The sequence below is a fragment of the Mobula birostris genome, chromosome 7 (genome assembly GCF_030028105.1).
Source record: "Mobula birostris isolate sMobBir1 chromosome 7, sMobBir1.hap1, whole genome shotgun sequence".
Taxonomy (NCBI): domain Eukaryota; kingdom Metazoa; phylum Chordata; class Chondrichthyes; order Myliobatiformes; family Myliobatidae; genus Mobula; species Mobula birostris.
The window spans coordinates 164,230,320-164,252,511 of record NC_092376.1 but is presented as its reverse complement, the minus strand read 5'-3'; the positions used below and the strand labels follow the sequence as shown (position 1 = coordinate 164,252,511).

The 22,192-nt window shown below is 37.5% G+C and overlaps 1 protein-coding gene across 3 annotated transcripts in view; it reads right to left on the bottom strand.

Moving 5' to 3' along the window:
* lars1b (leucyl-tRNA synthetase 1b) overlaps positions 1–22,192 on the bottom strand; it is a 63,213-nt gene that overhangs the window by 18,283 nt on the left and 22,738 nt on the right. For all 3 annotated transcript variants that reach the window (XM_072264028.1, XM_072264030.1, XM_072264029.1), the window contains 18 exons: positions 21,061–21,195; positions 17,566–17,727; positions 16,379–16,491; positions 14,065–14,128; positions 12,333–12,400; positions 11,270–11,495; positions 11,009–11,096; positions 9,987–10,063; positions 8,011–8,064; positions 7,304–7,444; positions 6,232–6,309; positions 5,017–5,102; positions 4,452–4,517; positions 3,654–3,736; positions 2,289–2,427; positions 1,495–1,707; positions 1,318–1,375; positions 1,161–1,224 (listed from right to left, as the gene is read on the bottom strand). In XM_072264028.1, coding sequence (XP_072120129.1) covers positions 1,161–1,224; positions 1,318–1,375; positions 1,495–1,707; positions 2,289–2,427; positions 3,654–3,736; positions 4,452–4,517; positions 5,017–5,102; positions 6,232–6,309; positions 7,304–7,444; positions 8,011–8,064; positions 9,987–10,063; positions 11,009–11,096; positions 11,270–11,495; positions 12,333–12,400; positions 14,065–14,128; positions 16,379–16,491; positions 17,566–17,727; positions 21,061–21,195 — 1,915 coding nt within the window. The remainder of the gene's footprint in view (positions 1–1,160; positions 1,225–1,317; positions 1,376–1,494; positions 1,708–2,288; positions 2,428–3,653; positions 3,737–4,451; positions 4,518–5,016; positions 5,103–6,231; positions 6,310–7,303; positions 7,445–8,010; positions 8,065–9,986; positions 10,064–11,008; positions 11,097–11,269; positions 11,496–12,332; positions 12,401–14,064; positions 14,129–16,378; positions 16,492–17,565; positions 17,728–21,060; positions 21,196–22,192) is intronic.

Genomic DNA, 22,192 nt, shown 5'->3' with positions numbered 1-22,192 from the left:
ACCTTATGTTTCTCTCTCCCCTCCTCCACTTTTAAATCTACTCAACTCGTTTTCTCCAGTCCTGCCAAAGGGTCTCAGCCCAAAACGTCAACTGTACTTTTTTCCATAGATGCTGCCTGGCCTGCTGAGCTCCTCCAGCATTTTATGCGTGTTGTAAGTCCTCACCAATGCCTTATATAACTTCAACATAACAACTCAACTTTGAATTATGAAGGCCAATATGCCAAAAGCTCTATTTACGACCCTATCTACTTGTGATGCCACTTTCAAGGAATTTTGGATCTTTATTCCCAGGTCCCTCTGTTGTACCACACTCCTTAGTGCAAGTTCTACCCTGGTTTGTCCTCCCAAAGTACAACTCACACTTGTCTGCATTAAATTCCATCTGCATTTTTCCAGCTGGTCCAGATCCCACTGTAAGCTTCGATAGTCTTCCTCACTGTCCACTACACCCCCAATCTTGATGTCATCTGCAAATCTACTGATGCAGTTTATCAGATTATCATCTAGATCTCTAAAACTGCATGTAATATTCTAACTGTGCTTTGACCTATGGTATGTGTTTATTCAGCATTATTTTCAGAGTTGCCTTATGTAAAATTCTAGAAAGAATCTGGGGTAGAAAAGGACAAATGTAAACAGTACTTATGTCTCTTTGAAATGTAGTAATGCAGCAGTCAATTTGTGCACAGTAAAGCTGCTAAAAACAGCTAAATAAGCTACCTGATGATCTGCTTCACTGAGATCAATTGAGTGAGAAATATGACATGATATTGGAGAAAGATCATGTCTCTCTGAAAAGGTACCACAAGATATTATTTTTAACTCAAGTGTGCAAAAAGCCTGATAAAATATCAAAGGGGCCAGAAGGGCCTACTCTACACTATGTCGCTAAATAAACATTCCACCGGAAAGTCAGATGCCCTGACATACCCTTGATTTTTTTCCCTTGTCCCCCTCTTGCTGTGATAGAGCTTGAAGTAGACTGCCTGCTTGATGAATCCAGAGTCAGTCATGCAATGTGACCTGCCGTTTGGAGTTGGCTGAAGGTAACCAGGGTCTTAATGCCTGGGTTGCTGACCTGCACATTCACCTACTGGAGCTTAAGAAGCTTCTAATTCTCACAAATTAAACTGACAAGTTGTAGAAAGGCTACTTACCATCTGCAGAGAATTTGTCAATAGCCTCATACAGAGTAAGGAAGTTCCCCGTTGACTTAGACATCTAATGGAGACAGAAATAAAATAGCTGTAAGTAAAATACATGCACACTCAATCCAGGGAAATCATGCAAAAATAAATGTAAATTATAATGCACCTTATCTGAATTTAGTAGCAAGTGTCCATTCGCTCTTACAGCTTCAGGCCACTTTGTACTGCAATTTAAAAACAAAAGTTATCCAAGTAATATATGGTGCAAGATATATATACATAAACAGATTATGGAAGAAACAGTTCATATCAGTAATCACATAACTTCTGAATATGATCTCACCTGTCATCTGTCCACATGGCTACATGATTATACAGATAGTATGAGAGATGGTTTGGAACCAAGTCTTTCCCAGAAACTCGCAAGTCCACTCCATACCAATATTCAAATTCCATTTTCAGTTGGTCTAAACTCTTTTGTGGAATTTGAGTTTTTGGGCGAGGAGCATCCTTCAAAAAGATATAATCCCAAACTTCTCTAGTCATCTGTTCTGGTCTAGGGGTAGAAAGATCAAATATATCAGCGCTGGTAGTAATCTGTTGTCATGGAAATAATTTAGAAAGAACACATTTCTACCTACAACACTAATTATTTTATGACTACTGCTAAGTTATTAATCAAAGTTGTTAAGTTCAAGGTTGGAATCAAAACTAGATTCCAGAGATGGAAAAACATTTCCAAAACTGAAACACTCATATCCTGCATCGGATTGTTTGGAAATCCTGATGGTTCAGTAGCTTACTCGTTAGTCTGGAGTGTGAACCAGGGGTCTGAAGTGTGAGCTAGATATGCAGCCGAAGACATGTTAGATGCTCTTTAATTCATGTTATTAAATATATATGTCTCATTAACTTGAAGCATAAGATGAAAAATTGAGAATAGATTACTCGTGCTACTTTCAAATTAAACTCTGGAATCAGGTATCTGTCCAATTACATTAGTGGGTTACACTCAATGTTCATTTAGAATCGGTCATAATCGCTAAATGATATTTTGATCATGCAATCTTATAAACAATAATTTGCATTATAATGTAAGACATGAAGTTGTTTATTGCTTTAAAAGTTTATACTCACCTGATGCCCAGTGGACCAGATGCTTGACCATTCAGTGTTCCACCTTGTAATAGGTGAGCTATTGTGTAGTAAGCCATATAAATTGTGGAATCAGAGAGAGATTCTATCAGCCACTGATCATCCCATGGCAAACGGGAGCCTGAAAAAAATAGATGTATTTACTTAAAAGCTTTGGCACTCCGAATTCTACAGCAAAATGCTATTCTACTGTGTACTGAGAAAGAAAATATGAGGACACACGAGAATGGTAAAAAATTAAAATAGGCATGAAAAGTGAAAAAAAGGTACAGAGTTCACAGGGAGGCCATGAAGGTGGGAAGGAATGTGACTATAAAATCCCAAGGTGCTGGAGGTGGCTGGGAATCATCAGCTTCAAGAACAGCTATTTCCTTTCAACCATTCAGTTCTTGAGCCAACCAGCAAAACTATGACCATTTTGTTATAATTGCATTCTTTCTTGTATAAGTTGCGTATAATTTATGCTTAACTTAAGTTTTTTCCTGTAAATGCTGCTGCAAGCTAACTCAGTACACAAGGGCATCCATGTACTTATGAATATGACAACAAACTCGACTTTGACTTTCAGGAGCATCAGTGATGAACTGGCATAAAAATACCCACATCCTACAAAGTTATACAAATAAAGTTTACACCCACAACAAAGAATAAAATACCTTTGATAAGGTAATGCAAAAAAAACAAGAGCATCATATTTATTAACTTTACTCTTTCACTGTTCAGGTTTTGAAAAACTCAACATAGTATCATCTATTATTTCCTACTGTACTTTATCTTCTATTTTGCTCCTATTTATCCAAATGATTAAAAAAACAACAAATTGTAATTAAGTCCATAAAAATGAAATGCATTCTAAGGTAACTGCACAAAAAAAACTGGCAGATTTACCTCAAAACTGTAACATTGCAAAAATGTGGCACTGAGACTAGAACTAGAGGTCATAAGTTAAGGGTGAAAGGTGAAATATTTAAGTGAACACGAGGGGGAATAACCTCACTCAGGAGAGTGGCAAGAGTGTGAAATGAGCTGCCAGAAGAAGTGGATACTGGTTCGATTTCAGCATTTAAGAGAAATTTTGTTAAGTACATGGATGGGAGGAGTATGGATGGTTACGGTCCTGTGGCAGGTCAATAGGACTTGGCAAGATAATAGTCCAGCATGGACTAGATGGGCCCAAGGACCTGTCACTGTGCTGTAGCGCTCTATAACCATGAGTATTGCAACAGTGTATGATTTATGTAAGATTTGCATGAACAAGAACAAAATACTTGTTACATTCTTCATCAGCTATATGTTTCTAGTCTGACAATTCATTATATTTGTACTATATTTATTTGTTACACCAACCGAGGCCATAAGTTCTTGAGCAGGCATGATCTTGCAGCCAGTTAAGGCTAGCTTCAAAGTTCCTCCTGGTTTCATCACAGAATCTGTAAAATTAAAAGAAGAACTCAGATTCCTTTTCAAATTATTACAATTATGACAATGGTAAAGGCAGAATACAAAAACAGGAGCTACAAGCTGATTAGTACTAATGACTCAAGCTGCTGCAAATTAATATTTTGCAACTTACAAACAGATTTCTCAAACATTACAACCTTGATCTCTTTTCAGCACAATTTTCCGTGTCAATTTAGATCAAAGACATAGCAGCAGAACCAGGCTATCCGACCCAATTCAGCGTGGGGAAAGGGATTGCTGACATTTCCGGTCAAGACATTGCATTAGGTCTGCTCTCCCCAAGGAGTTCCTGCAACAATTTATTTGTTTTGTTCCAGATTCCAGCAGTACTTGTTTCATATGTTTCCATTATAATTGTTTGCCTTTCCTCGTGTGCTACGTGATCTGCAGACTACTTCCAGGCTTTCAAATTTAACTAAGCACCGACTGTGATCAAATGAAGATGCTTCAAATGAGCAAGAATTTAGATGATTTCATGTTTCATCATAATAACATAAATCAACTTCATACCACACACTTGCAAAGGGAAAATCTTTACTGATCAGGTTTTTCTCAAACACACTGTAGCAGTGATTAGTATCACTGGAACTGGGTCAACTAACTGCTGTTAAAGTATATCCAGAGGAGGCCTTGAAAGGAAAAAGATCAAAGCATATGGTACTGCATTAGCATAATGACGCATACGTTTCCAGCTTTGACAGGCAATCCATAGCTTGTTTCTTCCAGTTTTCTTCACCATAGTCCAGATACCTTATTAAAAATATAAATCATGAATTAAACAAGAACAATTTTCTGTTAAGGTGATGTGCAATTAGAACTATCTTTGAACAGAGACAGACAACCACACCACACAAAATGAACTGAATGGCCTCTCTCATTCACGGTTAACTCAATGAACTTGTTTACTTATTTGAGATCATAAAATCAATGTGCTTTTGGAAGTAAAATTACTTCCTCAGAAACACTGACAAGGACTAAGGAAATAACACAGGCACAACACTGGGCTGTATAGAAGAAAAAAAAATCAGCTGTTTTCCAGATATCCTTAAAGTAAACAATATAATGGACCGTCACTCCATGAGATGTTAAAGGACTACAGTTATTTGCAAGTACATCCAAAAGGATGTAGTGCAGTGGCTCCCAGCCTGACGGCCACAGGCCTCTTGTTTAATGGTATTGGCCCATGACATAAAGGTTGGGAACCCCCGATGCAGTGGAAAAGACTGGAAAGTTGAAAATATATACTTACCATTGATCACACAAAGCTACAACACACTCATCAGCAGACCTTGATATAATTTGCTTCTCAGGTTCCATGTAGATCATAGCTTCTCTCTACAAGAGATATTACACATTTGTTTTTAGATGGTGATAAATGGAGTACTGCAAGGACCAAGCCTATAGTATTAACACGGATGGTGGTGGGGGCTGCAGAATAAATCTAATATGTCCAAGTTTACTGACGACACTAAATTCAGTAATAAATTAAGCTGAGGCTGCAAAGAGTTATATTGAGTAAGCAAGAACATAGAAGATTAAATATATGCCAAGTAAAATTATGTACTTTGTTAAAATAGAAAAGTTGATTTTGTTTTAAATTGCAGATAGTGGTAAATTCCGGTATTCAAAAGGGACTTCCATGAATTTGATTAAGAATAACAAAAAGATAATGTGCAAAGACAGCATGTTATTAGAAAAGCAAATGATGTCATAGTCTTCATTACAAAGGCACTGGAGATTAAAATAGAATATTATTCCATCTATATAAAGCTTCAGTGAGAATGCCGCCAAGGTGCTCTGCATAGTTTTAATCTTATTATGCAAGAAAAACTCATCTTATTGAAGTCCAAGTGAAAATTCAATGGCCATGTTCCTAACACAAAGAAACTGTTGCATAAGAGAAAGAAATAGGGCTGCACATTGAAGTGTTATCTTTCATTTAAAAGGGATGAATGTACAGGACGGCAACAGGAAGAAATTCCTCCACTTAAACAGTTGTGAATCTGGAATTTTATATCCCACATTACTGTTAATCATTGCATACTTAGAACAGCGGCAGATGACCTTTTGGAAAAGATGGGAATCAAAAGATCAAATTGTACGAAGAGCTACTGGATAGTTTTAGAGGTTAGAGAGGTTTAAAACTGGTACTTTTCAATGTTCTTGTACATTAAGGCCTGTGTAATTTTAGTCCACTTTTTTTCCTATACCTCTCCAGTGTTCATTTTAGCATCCATCAATATTATTATTCTGATAGCAGGTACCCATTACAAACTTTGTATTCCATTCAAACCTAATCAATGAGGAAGGCCAACTGTGCAAGTCGTAGCTAGCAGTTTAAAGCCACTCAGCACCTGATACAGTAATAATTCAATCCAACAAACTGGCAACTCAGCAGTCATGATATTTCTGATCTGTATGGTTGTTTAAAGTTATTGCTGAATAAATTAAAAGCAAAACTTACATTGTCTATCATTTTTTGTTGAATTAGCTTCTTGACTTCATGCACCTTCTGTCCTTTGAACCCATCCACAAGCATTATCTACATCAGAAAAAGCTTTATAAATATTCAATCAGTTATTAGCCTGACCTAATTTGCCCTCAAGTTAAAATGAATAAAAGGTCTGTGAGGGCTTGATCTTAAATGAAAAGTAATTACTCTCTGCAAAGCAACAATTGCAATAGTAACACACATCAAAGTTGCTGGTGAACGCAGTAGGCCAGGCAGCATCTATAGAAAGAGGTACAGTCGACGTTTTGGGCCGAGACCCTTCATCAGGACTAACTGAAGGAAGAGCTAGTAAGAGATTTGAAAGTGGGAGGGGGAGGGGGAGATCCAAAATGATAGGAGAAGACAGGAGGAGGAGGGATGGAGCCAAGAGCTGGACAGTTGATTGGCAAAAGGGATATGACAGGATCATGGGACAGGAGGCCCAGGGAGAAAGAAAAGGGGGGGGGGGGGAACCCAGAGGATGGACAAGGGGTATAGTGAGAGGGACAGAGGGAGAAAAAGGAGAGAGAGAGAGAGAGAGAAAGAATATGTGTATATAAATAAATAACGGATGGGGTAATTGCAATAGTGTTTTCTACTGATTATACAGATTTATCATCGAAGTAACAATGCATCAATACATTCTGACCTAAAACACTCTTTACAAACAATCCTGAAGCTGACTACACATAGGCATAGTGCCACAGCTAGAATAACTGCTGCCTCACACCTCCAAAAATTTCAAGTACTGTCTATATGAAGTTAGTACACACCCCATGACTGCAGATGTTCAAGCTGCATTCCATATGCTACAGATATCTGGGATCATAGATTAATTGGCTGTGGAAATTGCCCCTGGTGCAAAGGTGAGTGGTAGAACCTAGTGGGAAGGAGAGAGGGGCGAGGGTAGATGGGAAAATGGAATTAGCACATGGAATGTGTGCACAGTGGTCCGAGGGTCCTGTTTCCATGCTGTATAACTATGACCAGTGGTATTGCAAAGATCAAGTGGAAATCAAAATAAGTGTGGAAATAAAATACTCACCCCTTCATAAAAACCTTTCAGGTAAACTTTCTCTTTGGCCTCTATAAGCTTTTCCCTATCATTTTGACTTTGAATCTTCAATTGATCACACACAGTTGGTGCTGAGAGGTTTCCATAGCCTGGGATTTCAATAATAGGAACCTAAAAACAAGCAGCAAAGGAAGTAAGACAATACTAAATAGCACTGAAACTTAGATACATTGCATGCATTCATCCTCATTATAATGATGAGAAACACACAATCTGTCAATTCAAAGCTCATGAGGACCCTCTAGTGACAGACTTGGTTACTTCAACATTGAGTGAAACCTTCAATAAACGGTTTCTAATTGATTTTCAAGTCAAGTTTAGCAGAGCGGTTAGCCTAATTTCTAATTTTATGCACCTCAGAAGGGTTACTTGGGAATAAGTGGGAAGAATGAGCCAAGAAATTTTCAAAGAATGGATCTCATTTTGAAACAGAAAATAGTATTACATCTGCACAAACCAGGCAATGCTAGAACTACAAACTGGACTGAGAAAATGGTTACTTAATAAGAATCAGGGATTTGGCGATATTCTCTCCGAACTGGTAGACAAGGTTAATAGTAATTACACATTACTATTTTGAATAACAGCCACAATAAAGGTAGACTTACTTTGGGTCTTAACAGGGCATAAAGGGAAATATGAGCTAGATATTTATTGTTCAGTTTAGGAATACTCACTGGTTCAAAGGGTAGGACCTTTTCATCAGAAATTCCATACTTCTCCCTCAGTGCCTAAACAAAGAACCAAAAAAAAAACTTGAGCTCTTTCAAAATTCAACATGCAATAATAGCAGCACATTAGTTGCAAATGTTACAGATTTGGAGGCCCTGGCACATTTGAAGGGGACCACCAACTGAAAACTGTGAGAAGGGGAGCCCCAAGGGTTTATGGGGGGCCCTGGTAACTGAACTGATGAAATATCCAAGCAGCAACCTTCATTAGGGTCAATAGTTTCCCTCCTATTTATAATATCTTTCCAACACACCATTTGAATTTGGTGCACCTGGTAAATTCATTGCTAAAGCTCCTCCCACACAGCCTCACTTCAGAGTCAGTTGCGAATCAGACTGCACCGGGTCAATGTATTCAATCAAGGATTCTCGCATCCATTATCGCCATACTTCATTCTCCGAAGATCAGCGTGTCTTGCTAGGCCTTTTTTTAGCCTAGTAACTTTAAAGTATATATGTTTGGATATATTATAAGTTAAGATAGGTTGTGAAAAGTGTTTATCACTGCATATGAAGTCACCGAAAAAAAAATCCCTGGCTCCAGGTGACAGCACTTTTTTGTCAGTAATGTATCTGTATTTCACGCACTTATTATTTTCAGAAATAATTCTACCCATGAGTTCCTTGGTGAAAAAAAGTGTCGGCAGTATTTAGTGGAATACCTATCGTATGGTTTCATCACATCTCCGCAAAACCCATCTTTGCCCATGTGTTTGAACCGAATGACTACATTGTCAAATGAAAGCATGAGGCCAAGCAAATTGAAAAAACATTTGGATACCTCGCATCCAGAGAAGAAGAATAAACACTTAGATTTCTTCAAAACCCTTTGAGATAATTTCGAGAGAAGGCCAATGCTGAAACAAATGCTTACTCAAATGTCACAGAAGTTAGAGAAGGGTCTTGTTGCTCATAGAAAATTAGTAAACTGATTGCTAAAACTGGTAATGCTCACAACATTGGTGAGTCGCTTATTATTATGGACACTGAAGGAAGAATATCTGATGTCATTAGGCCTGATAGATGTTTAATTTCACACAGTCTTTTTTTAGGTATGTTGGAATGTTCAAGTTTTCTTGGTGTTCAATAATAAATGATTTTCTGTCTATCTGTTCATGTTATATCCCTGTATGAAAGGGGGGCCCCGGAACCTGAGAAAAGCTCTTAAGGGGGCCGTGGCCAAAAAACAGTTGAGAATCACTGGTGTAGTTACAACTTCCTTTTTTAAGTGAAGTTGCTCCACTCACCAGCTGTTTAATTGTCCACATACACTTATAACTAGTGATGGCAAAGACTGCAAAATTTACTTCTGCTGTTTGGCAAATGTTTGGCTTATTTTGTACTTCCAAAATTGGCACCTCACTTTCAGGCCCATGTCATACAGCTCCTCCAGACACATTCTTCTTCAGTGAACCAAGTTTGGCATCCTGGCCTAAGGATAATGGCCGAGAAAAGGAAATGCTGATAAGACAGACTGCAAAGGACAGCTGCATCTGCAACATAGGATTGGCTTCTGCTCTGAACTCTCAATGACATACTGCTCACCAGCTGCAACCAAGTCCATGAACAGGACAAAAGAAAATCTACAAGCATAGATGTTCATTTCCAGTGCAATTTCCCTCTTGAGCTTCACTTCAAACAGGAGCAAAATCAAATATAAATTACAGTCAGACTGACTACAGGCACTTCATACACAAGTACTCGTCACAGAAACGTACCAGCTAAAATTTGATAGCAAAATAAGTCAAGGACTTCCACAAAATATTCATTTGAAATTCTGCATCTTTTGAAAACTCTGCATGAGAACAATGACTATGAACTTAAGTACCAGAGGTTATACAATTCCAGCAATCAAGCAAGGAATTAATGTCTTCAGGACTGAGAATGGATTATCAGTAATAAAAAGGAAAATTACAATATACCTTCTTATTCTTGAGGTCTCGGAGAGCTGCAATGTCATCTGGAGCATCAGATGGAACACTGGTAACAATGCCAGTGCCTATTGAGGGAAGAAAAAAAAAATCACTTGTGCAAAAATGAAGACTGTCAGAACCTCCTTGTAAGCAGAACAAGTGCTACACATGCCCTTACACTTCCTCCCTTACCACCACTCAGGGCCCCCAGAGAGTCCTTCCAGGTGAGGCGACACTTCACCTGTGAGTCGCCTGGGGTGATATACTGCGTCCGGTGCTCCTGATGTGGCCTTCTATATATTGGCGAGACCCGATGCAGACTGGGAGATCGCTTTGCTGAACACCTACGCTCTGTCCGCCAGAGAAAGCAGGATCTCCCAGTGGCCACACATTTTAATTCCACATCCCATTTCCATTCTGATATGTCTATCCACGGCCTCCTCTACTGTAAAGATGAAGCCACACTCAGGTTGGAGGAACAATACCTTATATTCTGTCTGGGTAGCCTCCAACCTGATGGCATGAACATTGACTTCATTAACTTCCGCTAATGCCCCACCTCCCCCTCGTACCCCATCCGTTATTTATTTATATACCCACATTCTTTCCCTCTCTCTCCTTTTTCTCCCTCTATCCCTCTGACTATACCTCTTGCCCATCCTCTGGGTTTTTTCCCCCCCTCCCCCTTTTCCTTCTCCCTGGGCCTCCTGTCCCATGATCCTCTCATATCCCCTTTGCCAATCACCTGTCCAGTTCTTGACTCCATCCCTCCCCCTCCTGTCTTCTCCTAGCATTTTGAATTTCCCCTCCCCCTCCTCACTTTCAAATCTCTTACTAGCTCTTCCTTCAGTTGGTCCTGACGAAGGGTCTCGGCCCGAAACGTCGACTGTACCTCTTCCTAGAGATGCGGCCTGGCCTGCTGTGTTCACCAGCAACTTTGATGTGTGTCTGTTGCTTAAATAGATAGTTTTTAAATTTCCAAATCTGAATCAGTTCTATACACTAACACCTGGTATAAGAACATGGAGTACCTTTTTCTTCTTTGATGGTGAGCATAGGGAGAGCATAGATAACAGTGTAGGATGTCAAAGGAGCACTCAGTGACACACCGAGGATGTCCTGGAGAAAAACATAAAATATGTTTAAATCAACTAGGATAAATAATTTTTTTCCATTTTCAGTGTTTTCTGCTAAGATCCTATAATATTCACAATTTAATATTGCAGAGCTTTCAGAAAATGACATTTCATTCAAAAGTCTGCACGAATCACCAATATGCAATAAGTATTTACCTCTCCAATTAGCTCCATCACCAAAGGCACTTTTCCATTTTCTTTGGTAAACCCCTGGAAAGACATATTCCTTGCTGCCCGCTGCGTACAGATAAATACGTCTCCATTCATTATTTCAAAAGCAATATACCTCATGTCAGGGCGAACCCAGCAATTGGTTTGTCCGAACATGGTCTCTGGTCTTAAAGTAGCAGCCACTAGAAAGACGTTTTGACCTTTAAGGCCACTGCAAAACAGAAAATGAAACCGATTGCCTAAGGTGGACAGCAATTATGTTTTTTTTTGCCACATATAAAGTTGAACTTTTCCCCCTATTATTCTATCCCCAGCCTCAGATTTTAAATGAATTTTGTGCATTGTAATAATAGCTACTCTATACAACATCCACTGAAACATCCATTTTACTGAGAGTCTCAAATATACCCAATAATTGAAGCATGGTTGAACAAAGTCAGATGAGGGAAGTTGGTTCAACAAAGAAGCATTTGCAGGAAGAATTATCATTTTTTAAAAATCATGTCCTGCTGCAGTGTTAATGCAGATTCAATTAAAATCTCTTGGAGATTCTGTAAATGGAGAAATATATGCCTGTATAATGTGTAACCAATGTGTCACCCAGCTAAAAAGAGATGGTATTAATAAATGTATACCTCATCAGCATTACAAACTGTCTTGCCTTCAATGAAATATTACCTAATTTGTTAATAAATCAACATCTGGGTCCTTTATGGCTTGTGACCAATGTCTTGAAAGATGATCAACAAAAAATGTAAATGCTTTTCAACTCCCACTCAATGTGATTTGCTGGACTAGGATTTTCTGCAATTCTCAATTACACCCCATAACTGAATGATACTTTATATTAAAAAGAACTTATTCATCCAATTTTTCCTCCAGTGTTAGTTTACTTAACTAAATTCTTAAATATCTTGTGTAATGATATATTACTATTGTCTTTAAAAACAGGTCAGGCAGCAGTAACTTAGTTCCAGAGATGGAAGGTCAAATTCAGACACTAAATGAGATAAAAACCCATTTGCTTATTCACAAGTGAAAACTGTACCTTAATTTTGCAGGATAAGGCTCAAGGATCTTCATTTTAATTAAAGTATATTCCTGAGGTCCTACACCCTGAAACAAGGCCACAAAGCAAATGAGGTAGAAATGAAGTGCTCAAGCAATGCCTAGTTCTTTAGTTTATTACATAGAGATCATATCACTGCAATAGTTTATTTGAGAAGGTCATCATTTCAAACTTCCGTCAATTCTAATACTACTTATAATTCAAAGCACACAGAATTTTCAAGAAGACTGTGGAAGGGTCATGATAGATTACAAAATACATCAAGCAAATGCCTGGATAAAGGGTAGTGAGTTTCTGTCATATATATAATAAATTGGTCAACGTATTTTAATGGTTGGTTTCCAGAATCGAACATGATTTGCTTCTTGCTGCAAAGAAATCACGGTGAAGTTTTACAATGCAGAAGCTAACATTCAAAGGAACTATTTTTATAAAGCATTTCTAGACATTTAATCTGCTTAGAAGACAGATTGCCATTGATGAATTTTTGATTTGTACAGCTATAGCATACAAGCGTGCACAAAACTGACATTTTAAAATTGAGGGTAACGGAGAATGGAAAGAGAAACTATTAAATGACTAATTGTCGGGGTACAACTTTATGACAATGTCCATCTCTGGAGTTATTCTGTACTCATACAAATTTACAGACTATGAACTGTAAAGGTTGAGCAGTCAATAACTACAGTAAATACTTTTATTTATATTTGGCAATTAGTGTCAGAGATGCTGTTTTTCCAGGATCCTAAACTGTGAAATAGATAATTACTATAAATATGTTGGCTTGCTGTTTAACCATTGTTTTCTGTACAACATGTTTATTAAGTTATAATTGAAGGCCATAACTTAATAAGTGTCAAGTTTATGAATGTTTATTAAGTTACAGCCTTCAATTATAGCTTAATAAATGGAAATTATAATTTCAATTTATAACTTCCTTCATACAAAACATGCAATGACACAACGATGGAAACTGTACCAGTGACAAGGAGATTCTGTCATAATCCTCTGTTTCTCTTTCCATAGATGCCACCTAACCTGCTGAGTGATTACAAAATTTTCTCCTTTTAAAGGCTTTTCCAAATTGAACTACTACCAGTAGAACTCCATTTTTATGTTAACTATTCCAAAATGAAATTGCAATGCCAAGTAATTCAAAGAGTAACATTTCCCATACTTTCTTTTCTTCATTATAGCCAATTGCAATAAAGAAAGTCTGAGAATGTCTGCGGAATACAGGTGTAATTTGCTAAATGATCAGAATATTGATTATGGTCGTATTTTGCCTAAGCATGAACTTTGTGAAAATATTGAAATTTTTAAAATGTCAAAATGATACATTTATGGGCAACACACAATTAACTCTACGGACTTACAATAAATATTCACACAAGGTATCAATTAACCACATCCTAAGGTTCCCTACCAAAAGCAGACTCCAAGTACTAGATAACTTACAAATAGAACTGTTTTGATTTCCTTGCAACTTTAGTTCCCCCCCCCAAAAGGGTTGACTGTAACCAATGATAATAAAATTAAATGTGTATAAGTTTGCTCCTCACAATTAGTCACAGGTTGATTTGAAACTTGGAAAGATGTAGAAACAATGAAAACAAATCAAAGGTGATAAACTATATTATTTTCAGCTACAGGTGAAAAATAATTCTATGACAAATGGTTTTCATTGGATTGCTGTCGCCTACATTCCCACCTCTCCAGTCTGTCGATCATGATCCATGCACGGTTGCCCATCCTTTGGAGAATAAATAGTGTATCTGAAAAAGAGGATTTCGTTATCGATTTCTATTCGCAGCATTACAAATTTGAAGGGAAAAGTTTACAGATAGCTGCTGCAATATGCTTCTTAGAAAATTTTCAAAAGTAAAATACAAAAAGAAATAAAAAACTGTTGGACATATAGAAATTTCAATATTTGATATCATGACTTAAGTAATGAATGATGATCCTCTATCGGATACTTAAGAGATGATGCAGTAATACTCAATAAACAGAGCTGTTTGGAGTTTGCTTACTGGTTTCTTGTAGCTCTCAAAGGACCAAAAATTGTAATATACATACTCTAAACAAATGGGACATTAAAAAAAATGAAATAATTAACCAAGGAACAAAAAGTACAAAATATCATAAAAAAGACAGGAACAGTTAAGTTGTGTAGCCCAAGTAAGTGTTCCTTCTCTAAACAATTGCAGTAAAAAGTAAAAGAACTGAAATTTTAAATTTATATTTGACATATAATACAGAAATTACTGAACAGACTGCAAATTGGTAAGGATGGCAAACCAGTCATGTGTCAGACACAGAAGTCAATATAAGAGATTGGTGGGGGGGGAGGGAGATTAGTCTTTGCAATTGGAATGAAATCACTTCAATGATGAGAGACAAAATGAGAAGCACGTAGTAGTTGATACTTTACAAGTAGAATTGGGAAACAGATAAGGAGTTAAAATGGGAGTGGAGCACAAGTAAAACCTCTGAAGTAGCAAAATGATTAGACAAGTCTACAAGAAATACAGATTGCTTTTAATGAGGGGATGTTTCTTCATTACATTTAGATAAGCAGTCCACCATATGAGAGAAAGTGGTGAATTTCTTTAGAGCATTCAGGACCATCTACACCAACAGAACGTTCCAAAACCAACAAGGAGAAAAGACATTGTAACCAACAACCTCATCAGCACCAATGATTTTCAGCTAGAACCTACATGTTTCAAGACTTAAGTGGAACATTTGCAGAAGGAAACGAGCCTTGTTTGAAAGAATTTGCTAAACTGATTAAATAAGATCAAACAACTAGCAATGAAAGTGAGAAAGGCAAACCAGATGAATGAAAATCTTGGAAAGAAAACCAGAAACAGGAATCCCTAAAACCGGGGTGGCAAGTTAAACAATATTGTTTGCAGGTGGATAATAGAATCTTTGTGTTTGCGTGTGTGTGTGTGTGTGTGTGTGTGTGTGTGTGTGTGTGTGTGTGTGTGTGGAGCTAATAGAAATGCAGGTCGAATAAAAGGGGATTAGTGTACTCTAGATGGGTGCTTGATGGTTACTGGGTGAGTCAAACCACGTGTGACATTATGATAAAGAGAGGCACAATTAGATAGATGAACTGGTTAACAAAGGTGGCCAATGAAAATATTAAATCAAAATCTAAAGCATACGGAGAGCTAAAAGCTGGTGGTAGACCAGAGGATTAGACACTTTCCCAGGATCAAGCAGCAAACAAAATAATAGCTAATGAGGGAGAAACTGATTATATGAGTAAATGGGTAAGCAGAATCAAAATAAACCAGATCTTCTATGGATATCTGAAATGGAAGAAGGTATCTAAGGAAACCGTGGGATCCCTGGAGAGTGAGAGTGGGGAATTAATGACAGTAGGCAATTTAAAACAATACTTGACATCAGACTTCATGCTGAAGGACATTGAAAATATCGCCAGGATAACAGATGGGTGAAGAACTTTTAACAGTCCTTCTCGCGACGCTCAGAATATTGGGAAAAAGAAACTATTGGGATGAAAAGCAAACGAGTTACCAAGACCTAAAAGTCTGCATCAACAGATTTTGAAGAAAGAGGCTGCAGAGATGACAGGAATATCAGCTGAACATTTTCAAAAATTCTTTAAGTTCCAGGAGAGTCCTAGCAGAATGGAAACTGCAAACTGATACTTCAAGGAGGATGGGAGATAAAACCTCTGATATAATTTCTGCCTTTGAGTTTATAACACACGTTGTACAGATCCATGATATCATTATGGGTGCAAAAGGAAAACGGGAAATAAAATTGGCATTTGAATGAATTGCACAGTCCAGTTTTCCCAATGTAAAGAACTTTATAAGGAAATGGTTGAAAACACCCACAAGTCATCCTCAACACAGAACATTACGAGTTATCTAAGCAAAAGTGAGTGGAAATTTTTCTTCATTACACCAAAAAAGTTACACTTCTAAGCTAACTAATTTTAAAACATATTTCATTCTGATTAGCACCAACTGAGAGAACAATACCTTTTTCCAAACTTGACTTTCTTCTTTTCTTTTAAAGTCACGAATTGCCACTTGACAAATGAATCATAAAAAGGGTTTGCATCCGTAGTGATGAAGGAACGTCGCCAATCAACCTGTTAAGATTTCATATAATCTAAAATTAAATTCTACAATATTGAACTACAATCAACATAATCTTAAATGATCGAACCTTGCAAATACAAATACAGAATAAACCCCGAATTTCATTTGAACTCAAACTGGAAACTCTTACTCCGATAATTACTCTAAGAATCTTCAAAAGTCAGTTTATTGATCTTAGCTGCTGGAAGTCATGGTTTTATTCTCACTAGCACTGTTACATGCCTCAGATGTAGTTCACCACAACAGTCTAGAGAATTTCTTCCTCCCCCACCCCCCTCCCCCAACTTGGCAGCTCATCTTAACCAATGATAAAAAAAATCTGCAAGAGCATCAAAGAGAATTTTTTAAAAATTTTTTTGACATGACAGGTGCTCAGAATTGTGAGTGTTTGTTAATTATTAGCACCTTATATTGTGAAGCCTCCATCAGAAAATATACACTGATACATCTACTCCAATATGGACACATTATCATCATAATTAACAGTAGAATTTCATTTTCTTTTCATTTGCAATCAAAAATATAGTTTGGAACAAAAACTACAATTAACCTAATTACAAATTTCCCATAAATTGGGAAGCACAATGTTATCTTAATCCTTAGAACTTTGTGGACATAAAGAAAAGCAATAACAAATGCAGAACAGAAGCAGAAACCATAGCCCAGTTCAAAATTAACAACAAAATGCTGAAAATGTTCAGCAAGACTGTGACACCATCTGATGTGCTGAAAATTTTCAGTTTTCTGTTTTAATTGCAGATTTACAGCAACCACAGCCTTCTGACTGCATTCAAAAATGCTTTTCCTGGACCATGCACCTTATTCCAAGAGAGGTGGAGATTATGGCTGTCTTTCCAAATTCTCTTGATCTACCAAATTTATTACAGGAATTATTAGTTATTTTCTGCTGTTCTAACCAAGTACTGATAATAGGATTTATATTTTGGTAAAACTGGATTTAAGCAGTCAACAAAAAAAGGCAAATGTTTACCTAATAATGTGGGAAGCAAATATATGCTAGTAGCTGGGTTTACTTCAGGCATGAGAGTCAAAAAAAAACAAACCTTTAATCCCATTCTTTTAAGATCCTGGACAGCCAAAACTGGAAAGTAATCAAGCCAGTGTTCAGCTTCTGCAAATTTCACAATTTCTTCATTAGTCAGGCCTAATGATTTCATGATATTCCACTGGAACTTGGCTTGGCCTGCTTTAGCAGCTGCTTTACTCTGGAACAAACAGAATAAAATGATCAGAGAAATCGTCCAACAGAAAAGTCAATCTGAAATCACAACGTGTTAGATTCTGAATCTTTTGAAGTGGAGCTAATAACATTACGTGCATGCCAAATTCATAGAAGCGTGGAAAACCTACAGCACAATACAAGCCCTTCAGCCCGCAAAGCTGTGCTGAACATGTCCTTACCTTAGAATTACCTAGGCTTACCCATAGCTCTCTATTTTTCTAAGCTCCACGTATCCATCCAGGAGTCGCTTATAAGACCCTATCGTTTCCGCCTCCACCACTGTCGCCGGCAGCCCATTCCACGCACTCACCACTCTCTGTGTAAAAAAACTTACCCCTGACATCTCCTCTGTACCTACTTCCAAGCACCTTAAAACTACGTCCTCTTGTGCTAGCCATTTCTGCCCTGGGGAAAAGCTTCTGACTATCCACACAATCAATGCCTCTCATTATCTTAAACACCTCTATCAGGTCACCTCTCCATCGCTCCAATGAGAAAAGGCCAAGTTCACTCAACCTATTCTTATAAGGCGTGCTCCCCAATCCAGGCAACATCCTTGTAAATCTCCTCTGCACCCTTTCTATGGTTTCTAGGTCCTTCCTGTGGTGAGGTGACCAGAATTGAGCACAGTACTCCAAGTGGGGTCTGACCAGTGTCCTATATAGCTGCAATATTACCTCTCAGCTCTTAAACTCAATCCCACTGTTGATGAAGGCCAATGCATTGTATGCCTTCTTAACCACAGAGTCAACCTGCAAAGCAGCTTTGAGTGTCCTATGGACTCGGACCCCAAGATCCCTCTGATCCTCCACACTGCCATTAATGCTATATTCTGCCATCATATTTGACCTACCAAAATGAACCATCTCACACTTATCAGTGGGAATTGGGGGTACATGGTTGTTGCTACTCTTGGCTCTCTCAAAATCAACAAGATTTTGGAAGGGACATCAGATGGTCAAACCCACACCATCTTGAAACTCCTGCACTCGCCTTGAAGTTTCAATTACCCTCATCATCTTAATGTGTGAACAATGGGAGCTATAATCGGTGAAATGGGGTGAAACATTGGCTTGAGCATCATCCTGCAAGCTTTTCACCACGAGGTTTGCTCACGCTGCCTCTGCCTCCGGAATCTCAGAGACTGCAAAGTGCTGAAGCACCCAAACAGCAAAGCACAATCTCCAACAGCTATTTGGTTTCCATAGTTTCTGCGAGTTTTTGAGCTGATGGTAGTGCTAGATTTCTTTGGATTTAGAAGAAACATCAGTGTGAAGTATCTCTCGTCTGCTGCACTCAGTTTCTAATGCTGACCACTATGTTTCTGGCCCTCAACCTTGCCCATTTCTTTGTGCTTTTTCAGAAGAGCCTGGACAATGCATCTTGAAACTTCTGTCTGCCACAACATTGGTGCTTGGGTGAGAACTTCCTGATGCAAGAGTTTTATTGCCATGCCACTCTTGCCATGGTGTAAGAATTGATGATTTGAAGGTTAAACTGTCATATCTGCCACACCCTCACCTTTCAGATTTGGTTGTCCTTTGTCCTTCTACACCCATTCCTGTTTCAGTTTATCAGTTTAGTTCATTCAGCTCATTATGTCATTGATCATTAGTACCTGTTTGCTCTCTTTGTGTAATCGTGCACTGGGCTATATGCCTAAAAAGTAATCAAGTTTTTATTTGCTTAATATGTTGCTTTCTTTAACAAAGTACAATGATTTCTCGGCAACATTTAATCTAAAATTTGCTCTTTTCTACTGACACACTGATGCAGGAGACCAAAAAAAAAATCTAGAACAAAATTTATATAAAAAATCTGGAGTGTTTAAGACTTTTGCACAATACTGTAAATACATTTTGAAATGAACAGAAAGAGCTGATGATGTGGAAGATCAACCCTGTACGTGATAGATGTCATTCTGAGACAGCTTCATTAACTCATATGTTTTGGTCTTGCCCTTTATTGAAAAAATATTGGGACGATATCTTTGATATTATTTCAACTGTCTTGAATATTGATTTACAACCTCATCCTATTACTGCCATCCCTGGTTTACCAATGATAGAAAAACGTCATTTGGCCTCTTCAGCTTGTCGGATGATTGCTTTTGTTACTCTAATGGCTAGAAGATCTACACTACTGAATTGGAAAGAGATTAAACCTCCTACTACATTTCATTGGTTTTCTCAAACTATGTCTTGTTTAAATGTAGAAAAAATTAGAAGTGTCATTTATGACCCATCTATTAAATTTAATGAGACTTGGAGACCATTTATTGAATATTTCCACATGATGTAATTTGACCCTTTCCAAATCTATTTTGTGATTTCAATACATGGGGAGAGGAGCGGAAGTGGCAACACTATTGGTTTTATCTGAGGTATCATAATAGCCCTTTCTTTTTCTTTTTCTTTTCTTTAGTTTTCTTTTAGTTTGGGTAGATTAGTTTTTTTTCTAATGGGATATATATTTTTTTTTCTTTTTCTGTTTTTTTAATGATTTTTTATATTTTTACGTATACTTTTTATATATTCTATTGCTAATTTGTGAGATTTTGGGAGATTTACTAACTATGTGTTACTTGATTGTATACTTGTATAAAACAATTATTATTAATTAGTACAATCCCAATCGCTCTGTACTTATTTTTTGTAATGTGTATGATATTGAAATTAATAAAAAGATTGAAAAAGAAGGAAAAGAAGATCAGTATTCAGTACAATCAAAGAGTGCCTTTCTGTTATGATTCCGGGGTCACCCCAAAGCTATGAATCTCTCACATTAACAGTATTCCCCAGATTGTACAAGAAACAATGGCAATGATGAAATGGCCAGTGACTGTAAACTCAATACTGTAAACCCAAAATATATAGCAACCCAAAATACATAGCAAGCACAAGTTTGATTCCAAAATACAGTCTTTGTGTAAATAACTACTTCTTATGTCATCTCCTAGGATTTACACCAAGACCTAACTTAGCAAGTGCAAGATGAACCCATTATAATCATTAACTATTATTAATAATTTTCAATTTAATTTTCATTAAAATGTAATTTGCCTCTACAAAATAAAATAAATATATGGCTATTTTGACGGTTACGTTCCATTGTTTCCATGTCTACTTTCTCCAAACCAAGTTTTGAGAAGGTCTTTACTTTGGATAAGAACATGCTCTAATCATGAATTCAACATACCAGTTACTTAATACAAAGAGATTCGTATCAAAATGGAATGTACATTTTATTTGAAACACAAATAAAATATCATGTTTGAACATTTACTACCAAAGACTCAATGCACAATACTGCCTACCTTCTTCCCTTTTGCCTTGTCTATAATGATTCCTTCTTGAGCTTCAGAAGGTTTCTCTTCCTCCTCTTCCTCTTCTGGGAACTGAGGTGGGTAACCATATATTTCCAGCTCTCGCTTCAGTTTGTCAGCACAAGCCTAGAAATAAATTCATAAATGCAAGGAAGAGTTGCTCATAAATTGAGTTGGTATCCAGGTGACACTTCAATTTTCTGAGTCAGTTTTAGAAATTCACAGCCAAATTAGAAGTTGGTTTAGGTTTTCAAATGGAACACAGTCATTCTCTACACTTTTATTTTGGTTTAAACATTGCAAATCCGCCAGCCATATAGTGGCATCCACACAGAACTTCGAGACGAGTGATCCTGGGTTTAAATCCGGCCAACTCCTTGCACACTCTCCATCCATGCTGGGTTGAACGTTTTGCTAGCAAAAACTCTAAGTACAGGCTATTACACAGTCATAGGATGGGCACTTCAGATCCAAAATCAATTTATTCCATTTCTTAAGGGACACACTGACCATAAGCTATTTCTTCCAAGCCAAATCAATAGTCATTAGGGACTTCCTACCCATAAAAGAGAAATTTCAATTCAAAACAAAGTTTATATCCATAAGCTACGTTAGGAACTCAAACCAATTATCTGTTTCGGAGTTTCTCTTTTGGAAATACAAGTGTGGCATAAAGGCTCACATTTAGATGGATCCAAGGTAGGGGACTCATACTGATAAATTAGAATCAATACCCTACGCTAGTGAATGCAGAAAGAAAATCTAGCCAATTTCACCATTCCAATGAAGTGAAGAGTGAATGCAGGGTTGGGTTCAGCTGTGTACTTCACCCCCAATATATAGCTTAATGTTGGGTGGCTGCACTCGTATATCAATGATCTTTAATTGGCCAACAGATTGTTGTCAACAATTGTTACGAGTACCTGAGACTGCTGAAGTGCTTCAGAAGATGATAGAGGAAAAAAAATGAGGAAATTGAGAGTTTAAAACTAGACTGAAGCAGTTAGCTCTGTCTAGCTAGTGAACATACCTGTCACATGCATTCTTCTTTTGTTTTTAATGGAATATAATCTGATGGTTCCTTAAGGTTGTTACAGCCAGGTGTGGTAATGGGGACAACCTC